This window comes from Bubalus kerabau, chromosome 3, assembly GCF_029407905.1.
Source record: "Bubalus kerabau isolate K-KA32 ecotype Philippines breed swamp buffalo chromosome 3, PCC_UOA_SB_1v2, whole genome shotgun sequence".
NCBI classification, from domain to species: Eukaryota; Metazoa; Chordata; class Mammalia; order Artiodactyla; family Bovidae; genus Bubalus; species Bubalus kerabau.
The window spans coordinates 21464839-21482860 of record NC_073626.1 but is presented as its reverse complement, the minus strand read 5'-3'; the positions used below and the strand labels follow the sequence as shown (position 1 = coordinate 21482860).

The following is an 18022-nucleotide window of genomic DNA, read 5'->3' as shown; positions in this document are numbered from 1 at the left end:
CCAGTCTGCCAATGCCGGAGACGCAAGAGATGCAAGTTAGATCCCAGAGTTGGGAAGATCCCCTGGAGAAGGAAATGGCAACCCACTCCAGTATTCTTGCCTGGAAAATCAGAGGAGCCTGGTGGGCTACAGTTCATGGGGTGGCAAAGAGTCAGACATGACTGAGCTGCACACACAATCACTCTTTAATTAGACTTTTATTCTATTTGACTGGAAGGAGTTTCTAGTGCCATTTTCATTACCATAGCAACCGGAACCTAAGGTAAATCCACAGAATTCCTAAAACCCCCACTGCCTCTCCTTTGGGGTGACCAGAAGGGAACAGCACTAGGCTCCTTTCTCTCCCCTTTCCCTCTCATTCCTCTCCATCTTCCTCCTTTTGCTCTGACATGCTTCCCTTCCTCTTCTCAGATTCGCTTCCTCCTGGATCTCCCCTTCGTCCCCATTTTCTCCTTCCTTCCTGCCTTCGTCCCCCTTTTCTCCTCTTTCCCTATCTTCCAGAACCCGCCCGGACATGGAGCTCCTCCATACACACACACAGTTTCCCCCACCTCTCAAGGTGGGAAGGGGGCTACCCTCCGCTGGGGCACGCCCAGGACTGGGTCATTCACACCCAGACCAGCCTCCGGTGTTGCAGAGGGACGCTCTTAACTTGCAGTGGAAAGGAGGGTTTCCTAAAAAGAAGGGAAGAGGGAACATTACAAGGTTCTATTCAGTAAAACCAAAAAATTAAACCTAATATATAGTTTCGATGTAGCGAGTTTTTAAAATAAATAAATAAATAAAAGCCATTTAGAAAATGAGCAAAGGCCGATAGCACAAGCATTGGTGGTTCAGTGGTAGAATTCTCGCCTGCCACGCGGGAGGCCCGGGTTCGATTCCCGGCCAATGCAAGAGTGTTTGTTTTTTTCCTTAACTTTCTAATTTTGAAAATGCTCTGGCTTTGAGTTCGGAAATGTTCTATTTTCGAATTTTGACTTACTCATATATTTTGTAACTGTAAGATCCGCAATCACTTCTGCTAGGTGAAAGGGGCAGACTGGTTGGCGACCGGTTGTTTTCCTAACAGAAACATCCAATTTTCTGCTCTCAGAATATATAAAATCAATCTGTTTTGGATTCATTCTTTTGTTTGTAGCATGAGTAACATCAATGAATGGGCTTTGAAAGAAAAGTTTCCCCAGTTTCTAAAAACAGCCCTTTACGTAAGATGTAATAAAGGAATAACTTTGAACACTTTGCATCGCGTTGAGCAGAGTGGCGCAGCGGAAGCGTGCTGGGCCCATAACCCAGAGGTCGATGGATCGAAACCATCCTCTGCTAGCTGTTTTGTATTTTTCCTAAGGGAGCTGTTTTGTATTTTTCCTGAGGGGGGCGCGAAGGGGGCGCGAGGGGGCGCGGTGGTTAGAGGAAATGAAGGACTGTAGTCTTAGCAACCCTGTTGCCCGTCTTTCTATACCTAATGAAAACGTGGGTAATCCAGGAGTAAATTTTTATTCCAAGAAAATTTTGAGACGAAAATAAGTCACAAATCAGAAAGGCTTTAATGTCAGGTGCCGTATCTCAGACAGCAGAGAATTAGTGTTAACCCATCTTTTCCTACTATCGTATTGTAAACAAGAATTTAGAATTAAATAAAACCATATATAGCTAATTTCAGTTTCAGAAATTTGGTTAAAGGGAGTTGGAATTTATTTAAAATAACAATTCTCAAAAATCTCTCCCCGCTGCTCTGTTTTCCTTAACACATCACTATGTAGTATAAAAGTATATTTTATTTTTATTCCTTAAGTATTTTGTCCCCCTGTGACTGCTGTAGTATCTAGACCATGGCCTGTCACATCTTAGGCACTGCTTGTTTGTTAAGTACATGAAAAGCTACAATTTCAAATACACCAAACAACACTATTAATTGTTTTTTTCACCTTTAAAAAAATTACAAGGGTACAAAAATGACCACACAAAATCCATCTACTGTTTAACATTATGATATATATTCACTACAAATTTCTTTTATATTTATGGAAAACAACAACACATAAAATTGAAGTACCCTTCAGCTGCACCCCCAGCCCTAACATCCCTTTTCTTAGGGTAACTCTATCGTGAATTTGATATGCATATGTCCCGTTCCCCTAACCTCCCTTTTTTTCTTTGGATGAATAATTTTTATTTACCTAGAGCCTGAGAACAAGTCATATTATGACGTTTTTATTTAAATAACACAATGCTTATTCAAAAGGGTTGACAAAGTATCTACATGAAAGGCTTTTCTTTATAATACCATTGATTAAGTCTATTTCTATGCAACAATATATAACCAAACATGAGACTACCTAATATCTATCTACATAAATGTCTGGAATGGAAGGCCAAAGGGTCATATCTGATTTTCACTTGGTTCTAAAGTGAATTCCTTGGTGGTCCAGTGGCTAAGTCAACATGCTCCCAAAACAGAGCGCCAGGCTTCCATCCCTGATTAAGGGGCTAGATCCCACACGCTGCAACAAAGATCGAAGATACTGGGGGCCTCAGCTAAGACCTGGTACAGCCAAATAAATTAATTAACTAATAATAAAATATAAAGGCAACTTCTTTGTCAACCTGGCAATGGAGTCTTTAGAAATCCTTTCATTAAAACCCTTTTATCAACTGTATTTTTTTCCACATTAAAGTCCTATAACTGTATAGAATCACTATATGCAGTTCAGGTGCCAGGTGAAATCTCACTTCATTTTCAATCTGCTTACACTGATGCCCATGGCAAATACAATTTCCATCGAGGTGGTTCTTAAAGTACTATCCTCAGTAGCAAGTTTTCTAATCTCACAGATCACCAGAGGCACATGTGATTAATCCAAAGGAAAACATTTGTCAAGAAAGATGAAACAATTCACTATTTTCTTCTGGGTTCTATTTAAGAATAAATTTTAAGACTGTTCTTGGATATTGTAACCATAGATTGAGCATCTTCTCAAAGTGTAAAATTCATGCTCCCTCCCAGCAAAAATAAGGATTTTGTCAGGTGTTTAGATTTACAGAAAATATTCAAATATTTATCGTTTGAGGACCAGAACTAGTGTGTCCATGACCCTCTTGTTTTATTTATTTTAGGGTGCAGAATGTTTGATTTTTGACTTTTTATTTGGACAGCTCTGACCAGACCACAAAACAATAGCTCTCTCCCTCTCTCTCATGCCCACAAGTGATTTCTAGGGACGCTAACTTAAATCCAGTGATTAAACAGAGACAGAAATTATCACTTTACTTATTCCAATTTACTGTCAGTAAAAAGTTGAAGCATTTCAATTGGATCTGGAAAACCTAAGGCCTTTGACCTGTCCTTCTGTTTCCTTGACACAAGGTGGCAGAAGAGGGCAATACTTATATCACCCACTGACGGTAATTATTCCTCAGATCTCTTAACAGTGGAAGGAAAAAAATCTCAGAAAGAGCAAATAATAGAGGTGATGAATAAGAAGTCGGTGTGTTCAGGATGAAATTAGGGGACTGCTCTTGCCAGCTTCCAAGACCTAATGACAGGGGCGCAGGTACCGGAAAAAGAGGAGTGAATGACAAACCCTGTATATTTTGCAGGACTCATTGACATGTTGGCATAACTTCCAGGAAGCTTGTTGCCTGTGACAGGGACAAAACTGTGCATCTGAGATAGGTCCATATCCCCAACTTTAAGGGAAGTAACAAAGAGAAAGACACTAAATGTTGCAGTCTTAAGTGGGGATATGAGCGTAGGGGCTTATTTTACTGTTAATGGGGAGAAAAAAAAGAACTGCAAAAGCAATCATTTGTTGGTGAAAGGGGATGCCAGGGTAGCGAAAGATGTTAATGATTCCAACTGAAAATTTAGGCACTACTGAAAAATGCAGAGGAATGGGGAATTGAAGGACTTTCGATCATGCCTTGAGAAATTCCATTTCCTAATAATCCTAACTAGCCCATGCGTTAAATAAATATGCTCTTCTCTTTAACACCGAGTTCTCCGATTTCTTTCGCGGGATTTTTAATTGTGGACTCAAGACACTACCAGAAAACTGTTTCCCCGGCCAAATGAGTCCTGGATGTCTCCCTTCCGTTGCATCCTGATTAAACACTGGAAGAACGCGGCTTTCCCAAGCTGCTGGGTTTCTTGTTCAACATTTTCTCTTTAAGTACCGTCCCGGACCTTTAATATTCCCATAGCACTATGGCATAAATCATTCCAACTCACCCTAAGGTCTTCGTAGACAGGGCTAATGTTGCAGTACCTATTCTGTAGAGGATGGGAAATAGAAACAGGCAGTTTCGCCCAGGATCCGACTGCAGAACACAGAACCGTTAATTTTCAGTATTTATGGCTCTAGGCTTCTGAGCCTTGTGCATTCCCAAAGACAAAGGTAGTAATTTACTTTCGAGAAAATCTCTACAAAATGCGCAAAACTGTTGGTAGAGTAGCAGGCCAATTGCAACCCACGGCGGGCTTTTCAAATAGTACTGCTGCCCAATCAGAGGCGGGGGGCGTTACTCGCTTTGAAAAAAAGAAATTTCGGTTGCTGTGCTGCTGCTGCTGCTGCTAAGTCACTTCAGTCGTGTCCGACTCTGTGCGACCCCACGGACGGCAGCTCACCAGGCTCCCCCGTCCCTGGGATTCTCCAGGCAAGAACACTGGTGTGGGTTGCCATTTCCTTCTCCAATGCATGAAAGTGAAAAGTGAAAGTGAAGTCGCTCAGTCGTGTCCGACCCTCAGCGACCCCATGAACTGCAGCCTTCCAGGCTCCTCCGTCCATGGGATTTTCCAGGCAAGAGTACTGGAGTGGGGTGCCGTAGCTGAGGGCAAAACTGAAAATCCATTTCAGTGGGCGCCAAATAACCCATACTAAATTTGTATGGCAAGTTTTGCGCTCAGTTGCAGAGCCATGATCGACTGAGGCCCCATAGCCTGCCAGGCTCCTCTGTCCATGGAATTTTCCAGGCAAAAATACACTGCCTAAATGCTTATCCAAGACTGCTTGCGGAGAGCTTTAAAAAAACTTACCTTTTCCGCCGTCAAACCAGCCGCGTGATCTGAGTGAAATTAGACTACAAGCAAGTGCACCAGCTATTTCTCTGAAAGTGTAGGTGGCTCTGAAAAGAGCCTTTGGGTTTTGTAGGGCTGCGAGCCGGCTCACTTGGAGCTGGTGTACTTGGTGACGGCCTTGGTGCCCTCAGACACGGCGTGCTTGGCCAGCTCCCCTGGCAGCAGCAGGCGCACAGCCGTCTGTATCTCCCTGGATGTGATGGTCGAGCGCTTGTTGTAATGCGCCAGGCGCGACGCCTCGCCCGCGATGCGCTCGAAGATGTCGTTGACGAAGGAGTTCATGATGCCCATGGCCTTGGACGAGATGCCGGTGTCCGGGTGGACCTGCTTCAGCACCTTGTACACGTACACGGAGTAGCTCTCCTTGCGGCCGCGCTTGCGCTTCTTGCCGTCCTTCTTCTGCGCCTTGGTCACTGCCTTCTTGGAGCCCTTCTTCGGGGCCGGAGCGGACTTAGCTGGCTCAGGCATGCTGACAGAATTTACAAACTCTCCGAGAAACAAAGGGAGGACAGAGTCCCTTTTATAGTCACAACTCCATATGCAAATGAGTCTTAGTAAACTTCTCTATCTGATTGGTGAATACTAGTGATGACGTTTATGCCAACATTGTCCAATAAGAGCACGCATTGTAAGAAATTGTGTTTGTCTCGTTTAAAATAGTAAGGCAACTTTGGCCAATGGAACCGCTGCTTTTTCGCGCGCACTGTGGCTATAAATTGTGAGCTACTTTGCTTTAGTTATTTCTGGTGTAGCTTCTGAGTACTGCACTATGTCTGGACGTGGCAAACAAGGCGGCAAAGCTCGCGCCAAGGCCAAGACTCGCTCTTCGCGGGCCGGGCTCCAGTTCCCCGTGGGCCGAGTGCACCGCCTGCTCCGCAAGGGTAACTACGCTGAGCGGGTCGGGGCCGGGGCCCCGGTGTACCTGGCGGCGGTACTGGAATACCTGACAGCCGAGATCCTGGAGCTGGCGGGCAACGCGGCCCGGGACAACAAGAAGACGCGCATCATCCCGCGTCACCTGCAGCTGGCTATCCGCAACGACGAGGAGCTCAACAAGCTGCTGGGCAAAGTCACCATCGCTCAGGGTGGTGTCCTGCCCAACATCCAGGCGGTGCTGCTGCCCAAGAAGACTGAGAGCCATCACAAAGCTAAAGGCAAATAAGGTCTGAATTCATACTCCAACCTCTAAGAACAAAGGCTCTTTTCAGAGCCACCCATAACTTCTGTGGAAGAACTGAGCACTCTTGAAACCTGTCATGCCTGGCTAAAGTTACAGTACTGTGCATGAAATATGTAGCCCCCTATTGACTGAACATGCATTCAGTTCAGTTCAGTCACTCAGTCGTGTCCGATTCTTTGCGACCCCATGAATTGCAGCACGCCAGGCCTCCCTGTCCATCACCAACTCCCGGAGTTCGCTCAGACTCACGTCCATCGAGTCGGTGATGCCATCCAGCCATCTCATTGTCTGTCGTCCCCATCTCCTGCCCCCAATCCCACCCAGCATCAGTCTTTTCCAATGAGTCAACTCTTCACATGAGGTGTCCAAAGTACTGGAGTTTCAGCTTCAGCATCATTCCTTCCAAAGAACACCCAGGGCTGATCTCTAGAATGGACTGGTTGGGTCTTGCAGTCCAAGGGACTCCCAAGAGTCCCTCCAACACCACAGTTCAAAAGCATCAATTCATCTAACATCTGGTAAAGAAAGACAAATTCTCAGTTTACTCCACTGTAAAACCATGACACTGCGAACCAAGAAACATTTCTGACGATTGTTTTGTTCCAGCATTAAACCAATTTTGATTCTGGGTCTTTATCATTAGAACCCAATGGTCCAATAGTTAAAACTTCTCAAATGTTTTTTTCAGGGCTACCTCTGTTTACAAAACAACACCTAATCACTTGATCAGTGTAAACCTAGCATCACTGCAGGCCTTCTAGTCAGTACGCAGTTCACATTTTGAAGTCCAACCATTTGAATCAAAATTAAGTTAGATGACCACTTACTAGTATTCAAGCACACAGCAATCCCCCGCCCCACCTTCCCTACACCACGCTGGGCAAATCTAAAGTTCTGTCTTCATAGGACCAGTGTGCCAGTCTATTTTGAAACTTCATTTTAGATCTTGACACAAACATTAAATGCAGATCTTGATTCAGTTATGAAGTGTAACTAATTTTTTAGAGATAGCAAATACATTACTTTGCTGTAATTTCCCCCCATATTATCTGAAAAGGGAAAAAGACCCCAGTGAAAATGAATTTCTTTTAGAACAACTTAGTCCCTGACTTACAAAAATTCTGGACCAAATTCCTTTTTTATTGGTGAAATCAATATTTCAGTCGAAAACCAAAAACTCAGACAAGATACAGTGCGGCCATAATTCTTCCCTACAAAAATACAAAACACAAGTTTTGCTTTTTTTTTTTTTTTTTAAACACAAGTTTAAGAAGGACAGAAAACAAAACCTTTTCAGGGTTGGTAAGATTCAAATGAAAATCGGTTTTTAACCAATCAGGTTACTCCAGCAAAGTCTGGCCAATCAGGATCGGATCATCTGTATAAAGTCTCGTCCTGGACCCAGTCGTTCAGTTGCTTCTTCCGCGACACAACTCTTCACGCTATGGCTCGTACAAAGCAGACAGCTCGCAAGTCCACCGGCGGCAAGGCCCCGCGCAAACAGCTCGCCACCAAGGCGGCTCGCAAGAGTGCGCCGGCCACCGGCGGCGTGAAGAAGCCGCACCGCTACCGGCCCGGCACGGTAGCTCTGCGCGAGATTCGCCGTTACCAGAAGTCCACGGAGCTGCTGATCCGCAAGCTGCCGTTCCAGCGGCTGGTGCGCGAGATCGCACAGGACTTCAAGACCGACCTGCGTTTCCAGAGCTCGGCCGTGATGGCGCTGCAGGAGGCGTGCGAGGCCTATCTGGTGGGGCTCTTCGAAGACACCAACCTGTGTGCCATCCACGCCAAGCGCGTTACCATCATGCCCAAGGATATCCAGCTTGCTCGCCGCATCCGCGGGGAGAGGGCATAAACTGTCGTTTACTGGCTTGGGGGCATTAGCTTCCTCCCAAAGGCTCTTTTAAGAGCCACTTCCGTTTTCACTGAGAACAGCTGTTACACAAGGATAGGTCTTCCTAAAGCTGAGAAATTTTATCCAGGGACTACATAATCTTAGTCACAATACAGATATGAAGCGTACTTGTCAAGGCTGAACACGCCGTGATAATTTTGTAAGCTGTTAAAAGCTTACTGATGACTGCTATAATAGGGGTAAGAGTGTCTCCACACCACCTGGGCCCTGTCTGAGTTGTCCAGTGTAAAGTCTGTAGGGAGGAATCAGTTAACACAGAACTCTACCTACCTAAGTTAAAGAACAGAGTAAGTTCCTAGCCCAGTTAGAGTAGCCTCAGGATGCAGAACTCTAGTTGACTGTCCTGCTGTGTATGTGCAGTGCTTGGAAGGGCAAGTATCTTATAAGTTCTAGTCAGTTACTGATTAAATTGTCCAGGGTCCAAGGAGGGGCAGAGTATATCTAGGTTAAGTCAAGCAATGTGGCCCAGGATCTAGCAATACTGGGCAGACCTCTAACGTAACTGACAATCAGTTTGTTTTATACAACTCCAAAAAATAATGAATCCGGTTGAAGCTGGCTACAGGGTGTTGAACGAAGCCCTTTTGCGAACTGTATTTCTGTTTAGCGGTAGCCCTGGTAACCCTGCAGGATCAAGTTCTGAGCTGTTTATTCTTCACCCCCATTCTAAGATTTGATATTGGGAAATTAACAAATCAGTCCTCTGGCTTTTATTTGCCAGCTTTCAGCAACCTCCGAACACAGACAAGCACAAGGAGCAATCCACAGGCATCAGTGTTCAGTCGCTCAGTCTTGTCCGACTCTACGACCCCCGTGAACTGCAGCACACCAGGCTTCCCTGTCCTTCATCTCCCCAAGCTTGCTCAAACTTACGTCCATTGATTCGGTGATGCCATCCAACCATTTTGTCCTCTGTGGTCCCCTTCCCCTCCTGCCTTCAATCTTTCCCAGCATCGGGGTCTTTTCTAATGAGTTGGCAAGAGCATCATGTGGCGAAAGTTTTGGAGCTTCAGCTTCAACATCAGTCCTTGCAATGAATACTCATGACAGGCGTCATGCATGCCATCAACATCTGGTGACTTTCTAGAGGTAGAAGCCACAGTGAGCCTGTTTGAGGCAGTAATGCCTTCCACACCACTTGTGGGCTTATCCCATACCTGACATCACACTCACACCTATGAAATTCTAGGACCAGGAGAGTATTCTCCTAAGTCTGTGTGAACCTGTTTTATTTTTGTAACTTTTAATTTTATACTGAAGTATAGCTGATTATATAGCCAAATGTTGCGATAGTTTCAGGTAGATAGCAAAGGGACTCAACCATTCATATACACATATCCATTCTCCCCCAAATTCCCCTATCATCCAAGCTGCCACAAAAATATTGAGCAGAATTTCCTGTACTATAAAGTAGGTAGGTCCTAGTTGGTTATCTATTAATATCTTAATAGATATTAGCATTAATATCTTAATTAGATAATAGCAGCGTGTACATGTCGATTCCAAACTCCCTTTCTATCCTTTCCCCCTGGTTCATTCTCTAAGCTTGTGAGTCTGTTTCTCTTTCGTAAATAAGTTCACTTTTATCATTTCTTTTTTAGATTCTGCATATAAGGGATGTCATACAATATTTCTCCTACTCTGTGTGAAACTTTTAAATGTAAAATTTTGCCCCTTTTCTCTCACCATATACATATCATAAGGCCAAAAAAAAAAAAATCACGCTATTCACTGATGGTTCTCCAGAATAGAAAAAGCCTGACACAGGCAGGTGCTCATCAAACTCTATTTGAATGAATGTAATGCTGATTTGTAACACTAAAGTGAAGAGGAACTGAAAAGCCTCTTGATGAAAGTGAAAGAGGAGAATGAAAAAGTTGGCTTAAAGCTCAACATTCAGAAAACTAAGATCATGGCATCCGGGCTCATCACTTCATGACAAATAGATGGGGAAACAGTGGAAACAGTGTCAGGCTTTATTTTGGGGGGCTCCAAAATCACTGCAGATGGTGACTGCAGCCATGAAATTAAAAGACGCTTACTCCTTGGAAGGAAAGTTACGACCAACCTGGATAGCATATTGAAAAGCAGAGTCATTACTTTGCCAACAAAGGTCCGTCTAGTCAAGGCTATGGTTTTTCCTGTGGTCATGTAAGGATGTGAGAGTTGGACTGTGAAGAAAGCTGAGCACAGAAGAATTGATGCTTTTGAACTGTGGTGTTGGAGAAGACTCTTGAGAGTCCCTTGGACTGCAAGGAGATCCAACCAGTCCATCCTAAAGGCGATCAGTCCTGGGTGTTCTTTGGAAGGAATGATGCTAAAGCTGAAACTCCAGTACTTTGGTCACCTCATGAGAAGAGTTGACTCATTGGAAAAGACCCTGATGCTGGGAGGGATTGTGGGCAGGAGAAGAAGGGGACAACAGAGGATGAGATGGCTGGATGGCATCACCGACTCGATGGACGTGAGTCTGAGTGAACTCAGGAGTTGGTGATGGACAGGGAGGCCTGGTGTGCTGCAATTCATGGGGTCTCAAAGAGTCGGACATGACTGAGCAACTGAACTGAACTGAACTGAGACACAAGATAGCCTCAGGTAATTACTGAGTGCTTCCCACCTCCTGCTTTTCGCACTTCATCCAAGATACTTCTTGAATTCTATGGGGAGTAGGTATAATACTGATGACAAGGATTATATAAAACTTTATAGTTTCCAAAGTATTTTCACATGTGTTTTCATTTGTGAGCTTGGTGATAGTTCCCCGGATTTAGAGAATATACATATTAATCCTTTACTAGCTCTAGAAAAGTCTGTCTTTTCTGAAGGTAGCCAAGTGCTGGGAAGACAAAGCCAATAGATCTCAGTTTGGGATTCTTTGAACAAACCCTCAAAGGAAATGAGGAGATCTGTATAAGCCTCCCAAGGCTGTAGGAAAATAAAGTAAGAGTAACTGTTTAAGAAAAAGAAAAAATAGAACCGGGTAGAAAAGCCTGTTTTCCTTTAAGTGGAAAGGCAGAAGTTAGGCTGTTTTAACATTTTGCAGTTTCTCAGTAAGGACATCTGGGATTTGGATGCTGATTGAGATCTGAAGTTAAGAAGTGTACTATGGCTCAGTGAGGACATGCTCTATTAGAAGCCTAAGGTTGGCTGTAGAAAAGGTGGTTTTAGGAAATATCCAAAAATTCTTAAAAAGAAAGAAAGAAAGAAATTAGAATAACCACTAAAATCAAAGGCACCAACCCTGAGTACTTTTTAAAAACATGACTTGCAGAAAACGAGTGTCTTGGCCTGCTCAGGCTGCTGTATCAGAATACTACAGACTAGGTGGCTTATAAATTATAGAAATGTATTTCTCACAGCTCTGCAGGCTGGGGAGTCCAAGATCAAGGCGCTGTCAGATTTAGTGTCTGGTAAGAGCCCTCTTCCTAACTCATAGATGGCTATTTTCTCCATGCGTGGAAGAGTCAATGGGGTCTCTTTTATAGAGGCATGAATACTACTGATGAGGGCCCTGTACTTAAAACCTAAGCCCTTCCCCAAAACCCTACCTTCCAAATACCCTCACGTTAGAGATTAGATTTCAACATATGAATTTTGGGGAAATAGAAACAGTCTATAGAAACCAGTCTGCTTTTAAAGATTAGAAGCTTAGGAACTGTGTCTGTAGCCTCTGACCCTATTGAAACCCAAGGGAGCAAGACAGCAGGGGGCTCCTGCTCCACGGACCCCAATCTTTATCTTGATTTTTATTTTCTCAATATCCATCCAACCCTGGTGGTGCTAGTAAGGTGAAGTGAATGAAAGGGAATCAGAGTTTCTGGCAGCTATTATCTGATATATTTAGGCATGAAAACTGACTAAATTAGGAGATAGAAGGGACTATGAAGACTATCATTGGTCACATTGTATTACAGAATTTTGGAAACAAGGTTAGGCAAAACAAGGAGATAGTGTTAGGCATGAACAGTTGTGTATATTAGAGAATACATTTAGGTCTTGAGAAAGCCTCAGGAGAAGGTAAGGGGTTTCTTAAAGGGTTTTGCAATTCTGGCTTCAAGTCATGAGCAGACAAGAGTAAGGCAGAGTGGGGACTTCACTGGTAGCCCTGTGGTTAGGATTCCGTGCTTTCACTGCTGTGGCTCAGGTTTGATCCCTGCTCAGGCAAATATGATCCCAAAAGATGCAGGGCAAAAAATAAATAATAGAAGGCATAATAAGATGAAGGGACCAGTAAATTCTACATCCTCAAATTTCTTTAAGTGAAATAGTACATGGAGGCATAGACGGTTGAGGAACCTTTGAGAATGAAAGCAAGGATAGTGATTGCTCTGGGGTAGGACCAAGGAAGAAGGAAAATTTTGTGCTTGCCTGTCTCATATTTAAGATTCTGACTTGGTAAAAGGCCAATCTGTGTTGAGAAGTAAGATTCTATGGAATGGAAGAAAAGATTTGAGAAGTTAAGCTCATGGAGTGGAAAACACTCCAAAGGGCTAGTTTTGGATTAGTGTATGTCTGTGTGTGTCTTTGTGTGTTTATGTGTAAATATATATGTGTTTGGAGGACAGGAGAAATGAGAATTAGGAAAGGCACTAATTACTAGTAAATAAACTAACTTTGAATGAAGAACAATGCAAGAACAATAACGATAGCTTATGGTGAACAATCTTGGATTTGTGATCTCTGAAGAATTAGCTTCAGGACCAGGGACCAGGCTTGATCACTCACAGCTTTTGTGTAGCAGAAGCTTTATTACAGTGAAAAAGGACAGAGAAAGATTCTGACATAGACATCAGAAGGGGGACAGAGAGTGCCCCACTTGCTAGTCTTATCAAGGCCTTATATACTTTTACCAGACCCACTCCCACAACATACATCTTAAATCAACAAGATTAATCAGAAGGTTCTTGTTAAGAAGGAGAAACATGTCCTTGAGCAACATACATTGTTGTTATATAATCATATGGCAGAAGTCCTCTAGGAGGAGGTCACCATTAACCCCGCCATAGAGCCAGAAGTTACACAAGACTGGGGAAACAGACTCTTGGAGGGCACAAACAAAATGCTGTGCGCACCAGGACTCAGGAGAAAGGAGCAGTGACCCCAAAAGAGATTGACCCAAACTTACCTGTGAGTGTCCAAGAGTCTGGCAGAGGCATGGGTTGATGGTGGCCTGCTGCAGGGTTGGGGGCACTGAGTGCAGCAGTGTGTGCATGGGACCTTTTGAAGGAGGTCTCCATTATCTTCATTACCTGTACCATAGTTTGGCCTCAGGTCAAACAACAGGGAGTGAACACAGCCCTGCTATCAACAGAAAATTGGATTAAAGATTTACTGAGCATGGCCCCACCCATCAGAACAAAATCCAGTTTCCCCCTCAGTCAGTCTCTCCCATCAGGAAGCTTCCATAAGCCTCTTATCCTTATCTATCAGAGGGCTAGTTCAGTTCAGTTTAGTCGCTCAGTTGTGTCTAACTTTTTGCGACCCCATGAATCACAGCACGCCAGGCCTCCCTGTCCATCACCAACTCCCGGAGTTCACTCAGACTCACATCCATCGAGTCAGTGATGCCATCCAGCCATCTCATCCTCTCTTGTCCCCTTTTCCTCCTGCCCCCAATCCCTCCCAGCATCAGAGTCTTTTCCAATGAGTCAACTCTTCGCATGAGATGGCCAAAGTACTGGAGTTTCAGCTTTAGCATCATTCCTTCCAAAGAAATCCCAGGGCTGATCTCCTTCAGAATGGACTAGTTGGATCTCCTTGCAGTCCAAGGGACTCTCAAGAGTCTTCTCCAACACCACAGTTCAAAAGCATCAATTCTTCGGCACTCAGCCTTCTTCACAGTCCAACTCTCACATCCATACATGACCTCAGGAAAAACCATAGCCTTGACTAGACGGACCTTTGTTGGCAAAGTAATGTCTCTGCTTTTGAATATGCTATCCAGGTTGGTTGTAACTTTCCTTCCAAGGAGTAAGCGCCTTTTAATTTCACGGCTGCAATCACCATCTGCAGTGATTTTGGAGCCCAGAAAAATAAAGTCTCACACTGTTTCCCCATCTATTTGTCATGAAATGATGAGCCCAGATGCCATGATCTTAGTTTTCTGAAGGTTGAGCTTTAAGCCAACTTTTTTACTCTCCTCTTTCACTTTCATCAGGAGGCTTTTTAGTTCCTCTTCACTTTCTGCCATAAGGGTGGTGTCATCTGCATATCAGAGGAATGACAGAATGAAAAAACCACAATCACAGAAGACTGACCAATCTGATCACAAGGACCACAGCCTTGTCTAACTGCATGAAACTATGAGCCATGCCATGTAGAGCCACCCAAGATGGACAAGTCATGTTGGAGAGTTCTGAAGGGAAAGGCAAGCTGCTTCAGTATTCTTGCCTTGAGAACCTCATGAACAGTATGAAAAGGCAAAAAAATAGGACACTGAAAGATGAATTCCCCAGATCGGTAGGTGTCCAATATGCTACTGGAGATCAGTGGAGAAATACTCCAGGAAGAATGAAGAGACGGAGCCAATGCAAAAACAACACCCGGTTGTGGATGTGACTGGTGATGGAAGTAACGTCCGATGTTGTAAAGAGCAATATTGCATAGGAATCTGGAATGTTAAGTCCATGAATCAAGGCAAATTGGAAGTGGTCAAACAGGAAATGGCAAGAGTGAATGTAGACATTTTAGGAATCAGTGAACTAAAATGGACTGGAATGGGTGAATTTAACTCAGATGACCATTATGTCTACTATTGTGGGCAAGAATCCCTTAGAAGAAATGGAGTAGCCATCAGAGTCAACAAAAGAGTCCAAAATGCAGTACTTGGATGCAATCTGAAAAATGACAGAATGATATCTGTCCATTTCCAAGGAAAACCATTCAATATCACAATAATTCAAGTCTATGCCCCTACCAGTAATGCTGAAGAAGCTGAAGTTGAACAGTTCTATGAAGACCTACAAGACCTTCTAGAACTTACACCCAAAAAAGATGTCCTTTTCATTACAGGGGACTGGAATGTGAAAGTAGGAAGTCAAGAGATACCTGGAGTAACAGGCAAATTTGGCCTTGGAGTACAAAACAAAGCAGGTCAGAGGCTAACAGAATTTTGCCAAGATAATGCTCTGGTCATAGCAAACACCCTTTTCAACAATTGCTAGGTAACAAGGCAGAAAGCTGTCTGGTTTTTCTATAGTTGCAAGGGAAGAGGATTGTTGAGATTACCCGCCCAATAACATCTTTAAGGTTAAGCACTCCGATTCCATTACTAAACAGGAGAAGGAAGAAGAAAGCCAGACAAGTAACTCAATAAGAAATGGATTAACTAATAGAAGATGGGCATGCAGTCATTTGCACATATAGTATTTACAGACATTATAAAGTAAACTTGGAGAATACTATTAGGTATTTGTTCAAGTAGTAAATAATCAACCACACACATTTGAAAGAGAAAGGGTAAACATTTCTGAAGCTCGGAAAAAGAGAAAAAGTAAATGTGTTATTCGTTAGAGAAGGCATTTTCTCGGAGAAATAAAATCTGCTACCTAGCAGACACGCCAGGGCCCGAAAGGTCATTTCAAATAGCCAGAAGTCAAGGAAACATTTGAAAGTTTTTTATTTTTTAAATTCCTGGAATAAAATTGTTCCTGGTCTTTACATTCAGCATTTTATTAAAGACACTATTAAAGGCACAGATCTTTGGGGTGCACTTGATTTCTCAATTCAAGAAAGGAGAGAAAAGGAACGTGGTGATGGTGGGGGCGGGGAGGGGATAGGGGGAGAAGGGCAGGAAAGGAGTCGAGAGCATTTTCACTTGTTCATGGACTCGCCAGAGGAAACGGCGGTAAAAGCTGAGCTTCCTCAATTTCCTGAAGTGTTTCTAAGTGAAACGAAGAACATTTGAAAAAACCAGTTCTACCAGCAAAAATGTGGCAGCGAGTGAGGGAAGAGAAAGGAAGATGATAGGATGAGTACAAGATAAGGAAAAGGGGAGACCACTGCTGAGAACGATGAGGAAGCCCACCCTGAAGCTATCTATAAGCAGGCTCTCAGCCACGAGGTTTCACAAAAACCCCCAAAAGACTAAAATCACGGCTCTCGAGATGGGCCATTCATTCCGGAAGCCACAACTCGCTAGTACGATCAATGCCTAGGAGAGAGCAAAAAAAGAGAAAAGGACAGCAAGGTCTAACCCAAACAAAGGAACGGTTTTCCAGTTGTGGGCAAGGGCAACACAGTGTATTGCAGAAGCTGAACGGAGGGATTTTATTAGGCCCTTTTTTTGACTCTGTATTTTAAGCACCTCTCCATTTTGCTTAAAATGTGGGCGGGGCTTCGGGTCCGGAAACTCCCAGAGGCGTCACGGCTGGCCTGAGCGGTTCCCAATCAGGTCCGAAACATCACTATATAAAACACTGCCTTGGCAAGCTACGGCGCTGTAACGAGTGTGGTTGCAGGTATGTCTGGTCGTGGCAAGGGCGGTAAGGGCCTTGGGAAAGGGGGTGCTAAGCGCCACCGCAAGGTTCTTCGTGACAACATCCAGGGCATCACCAAACCCGCCATTCGTCGTCTGGCTCGTCGTGGTGGCGTGAAGCGGATCTCCGGTCTCATCTATGAGGAGACTCGTGGGGTGCTGAAGGTGTTCCTGGAAAATGTGATTCGGGACGCGGTTACATACACCGAGCACGCCAAGCGCAAAACTGTTACCGCCATGGATGTGGTGTACGCGCTGAAGCGCCAGGGACGTACCCTTTACGGCTTCGGCGGTTAAAGGTGCATTTAATTACCCTACCTTAAAGGCCCTTCTCAGGGCCACCCACTGACTCAGGTAAAGAGCTGTAGGCGCTAAAGTCGTTAGGTTGTGTGGGGAAGATTAAGGTCTGAAAAATAATTTGAGTATGGTCAAAGCTCCAGTCCTCCGTCAGTATTTCCGTCAACAACTGGCAGATTTTCGTTTGACGTCGTTTCTTATAACCCAGGCAAAATAACCTTGTGTTGACTGCTCGCACTTAAAGGGCAAATAGCTCACGAAGCAGTATGGCTAGCAATAACACATGAAGTTCAAGGAAAAAGGTAACCAAGCTCCGTTTTACTAAGCTATAAGAGTTGTGCAACAGAACGTAGTGGCTGGGTTGACTCAACTTCATGGCCTCCACTTAACTCCTTTCAAGTTATTCAAGCTTGTCAAATCATGACATCTTACATCTAAAATGCAAGACACTTTCAGGTTCTCTAGGCCAGCTGTCCGCAACCTTTTAGGCGGCAGCGACCGATTTTGAAGACAGTTTTCCCACGCGCCTGGGTGGGAGGATGGTTTCGGGATGATTTAAGCACATTAGAAGCTCCGATAGTTTGGCTGCGTCATGCGAAGAGCCCACTCATCGGAAAAGATCCTGATGCTGAGAAAGATGGAGGGCAGGAGGTGAAGGGGGGCGACAGAAGATGAGATGGTTGGATGATATCACTGATTCGGACATGAATTTGAGCAGACTCCAAGGGATAGTGAAGAACAGTGAAGCCTGGCATGCTGTAGTCCATGGGGTCACAAAGAGCAGGGACACGGCTGAGCAACTGACCAGCGACTATTTATTGTGCACTTTATTTCTCTGGAGTAGGAAACGGCAAACCACTTGAGTATTCTTGCCTGGAAAATCCCATGGACAGAGGAGGCTGGTAGCCTACAGTCCATGGCATCACAGATTCGGACACTCCGGGGAGACTAGCACACTTTATTCTTACTTTTATTTCATCAGTTCCACCTCAGATCACCAGACATTTAGATCCCGGAGGTTGGGGACCCCTGCTCTAGACGACAAATTTAAGAATTTGGATACATCCTGCAGGGTTTTTT

The 18022-nt window shown here is 44.2% G+C and overlaps 3 protein-coding genes and 2 non-coding genes across 5 annotated transcripts; 4 read left to right on the top strand and 1 right to left on the bottom strand.

Moving 5' to 3' along the window:
- The first annotated feature begins 822 nt into the window (after positions 1–822).
- TRNAG-GCC (transfer RNA glycine (anticodon GCC)) lies at positions 823–893 on the top strand. Its single transcript has one exon. It is a non-coding gene; the product is annotated as a tRNA-Gly (tRNA).
- A 358-nt stretch (positions 894–1251) lies between these two features.
- On the top strand, positions 1252–1323 carry TRNAM-CAU (transfer RNA methionine (anticodon CAU)). Its single transcript has one exon. It is a non-coding gene; the product is annotated as a tRNA-Met (tRNA).
- Positions 1324–5112: 3789 nt separating this feature from the next.
- Positions 5113–5564, bottom strand: LOC129647455 (histone H2B type 1-C/E/F/G/I-like). The gene has a single exon (XM_055574546.1). The coding sequence runs from the start codon at positions 5540–5542 to the stop codon at positions 5162–5164; it is 381 nt and encodes a 126-aa protein (XP_055430521.1). The 5' UTR covers positions 5543–5564; the 3' UTR covers positions 5113–5161.
- A 222-nt stretch (positions 5565–5786) lies between these two features.
- Positions 5787–6528, top strand: LOC129647454 (histone H2A type 1). The gene has a single exon (XM_055574545.1). The coding sequence runs from the start codon at positions 5844–5846 to the stop codon at positions 6234–6236; it is 393 nt and encodes a 130-aa protein (XP_055430520.1). The 5' UTR covers positions 5787–5843; the 3' UTR covers positions 6237–6528.
- An 895-nt stretch (positions 6529–7423) lies between these two features.
- On the top strand, positions 7424–16986 carry LOC129647453 (histone H3.1-like). Its single transcript, XM_055574544.1, has 2 exons — positions 7424–8027; positions 16618–16986. The coding sequence occupies exons 1-2, from the start codon at positions 7699–7701 to the stop codon at positions 16940–16942; spliced, it is 654 nt and encodes a 217-aa protein (XP_055430519.1). The 5' UTR covers positions 7424–7698; the 3' UTR covers positions 16943–16986.
- Positions 16987–18022: the final 1036 nt, after the last annotated feature.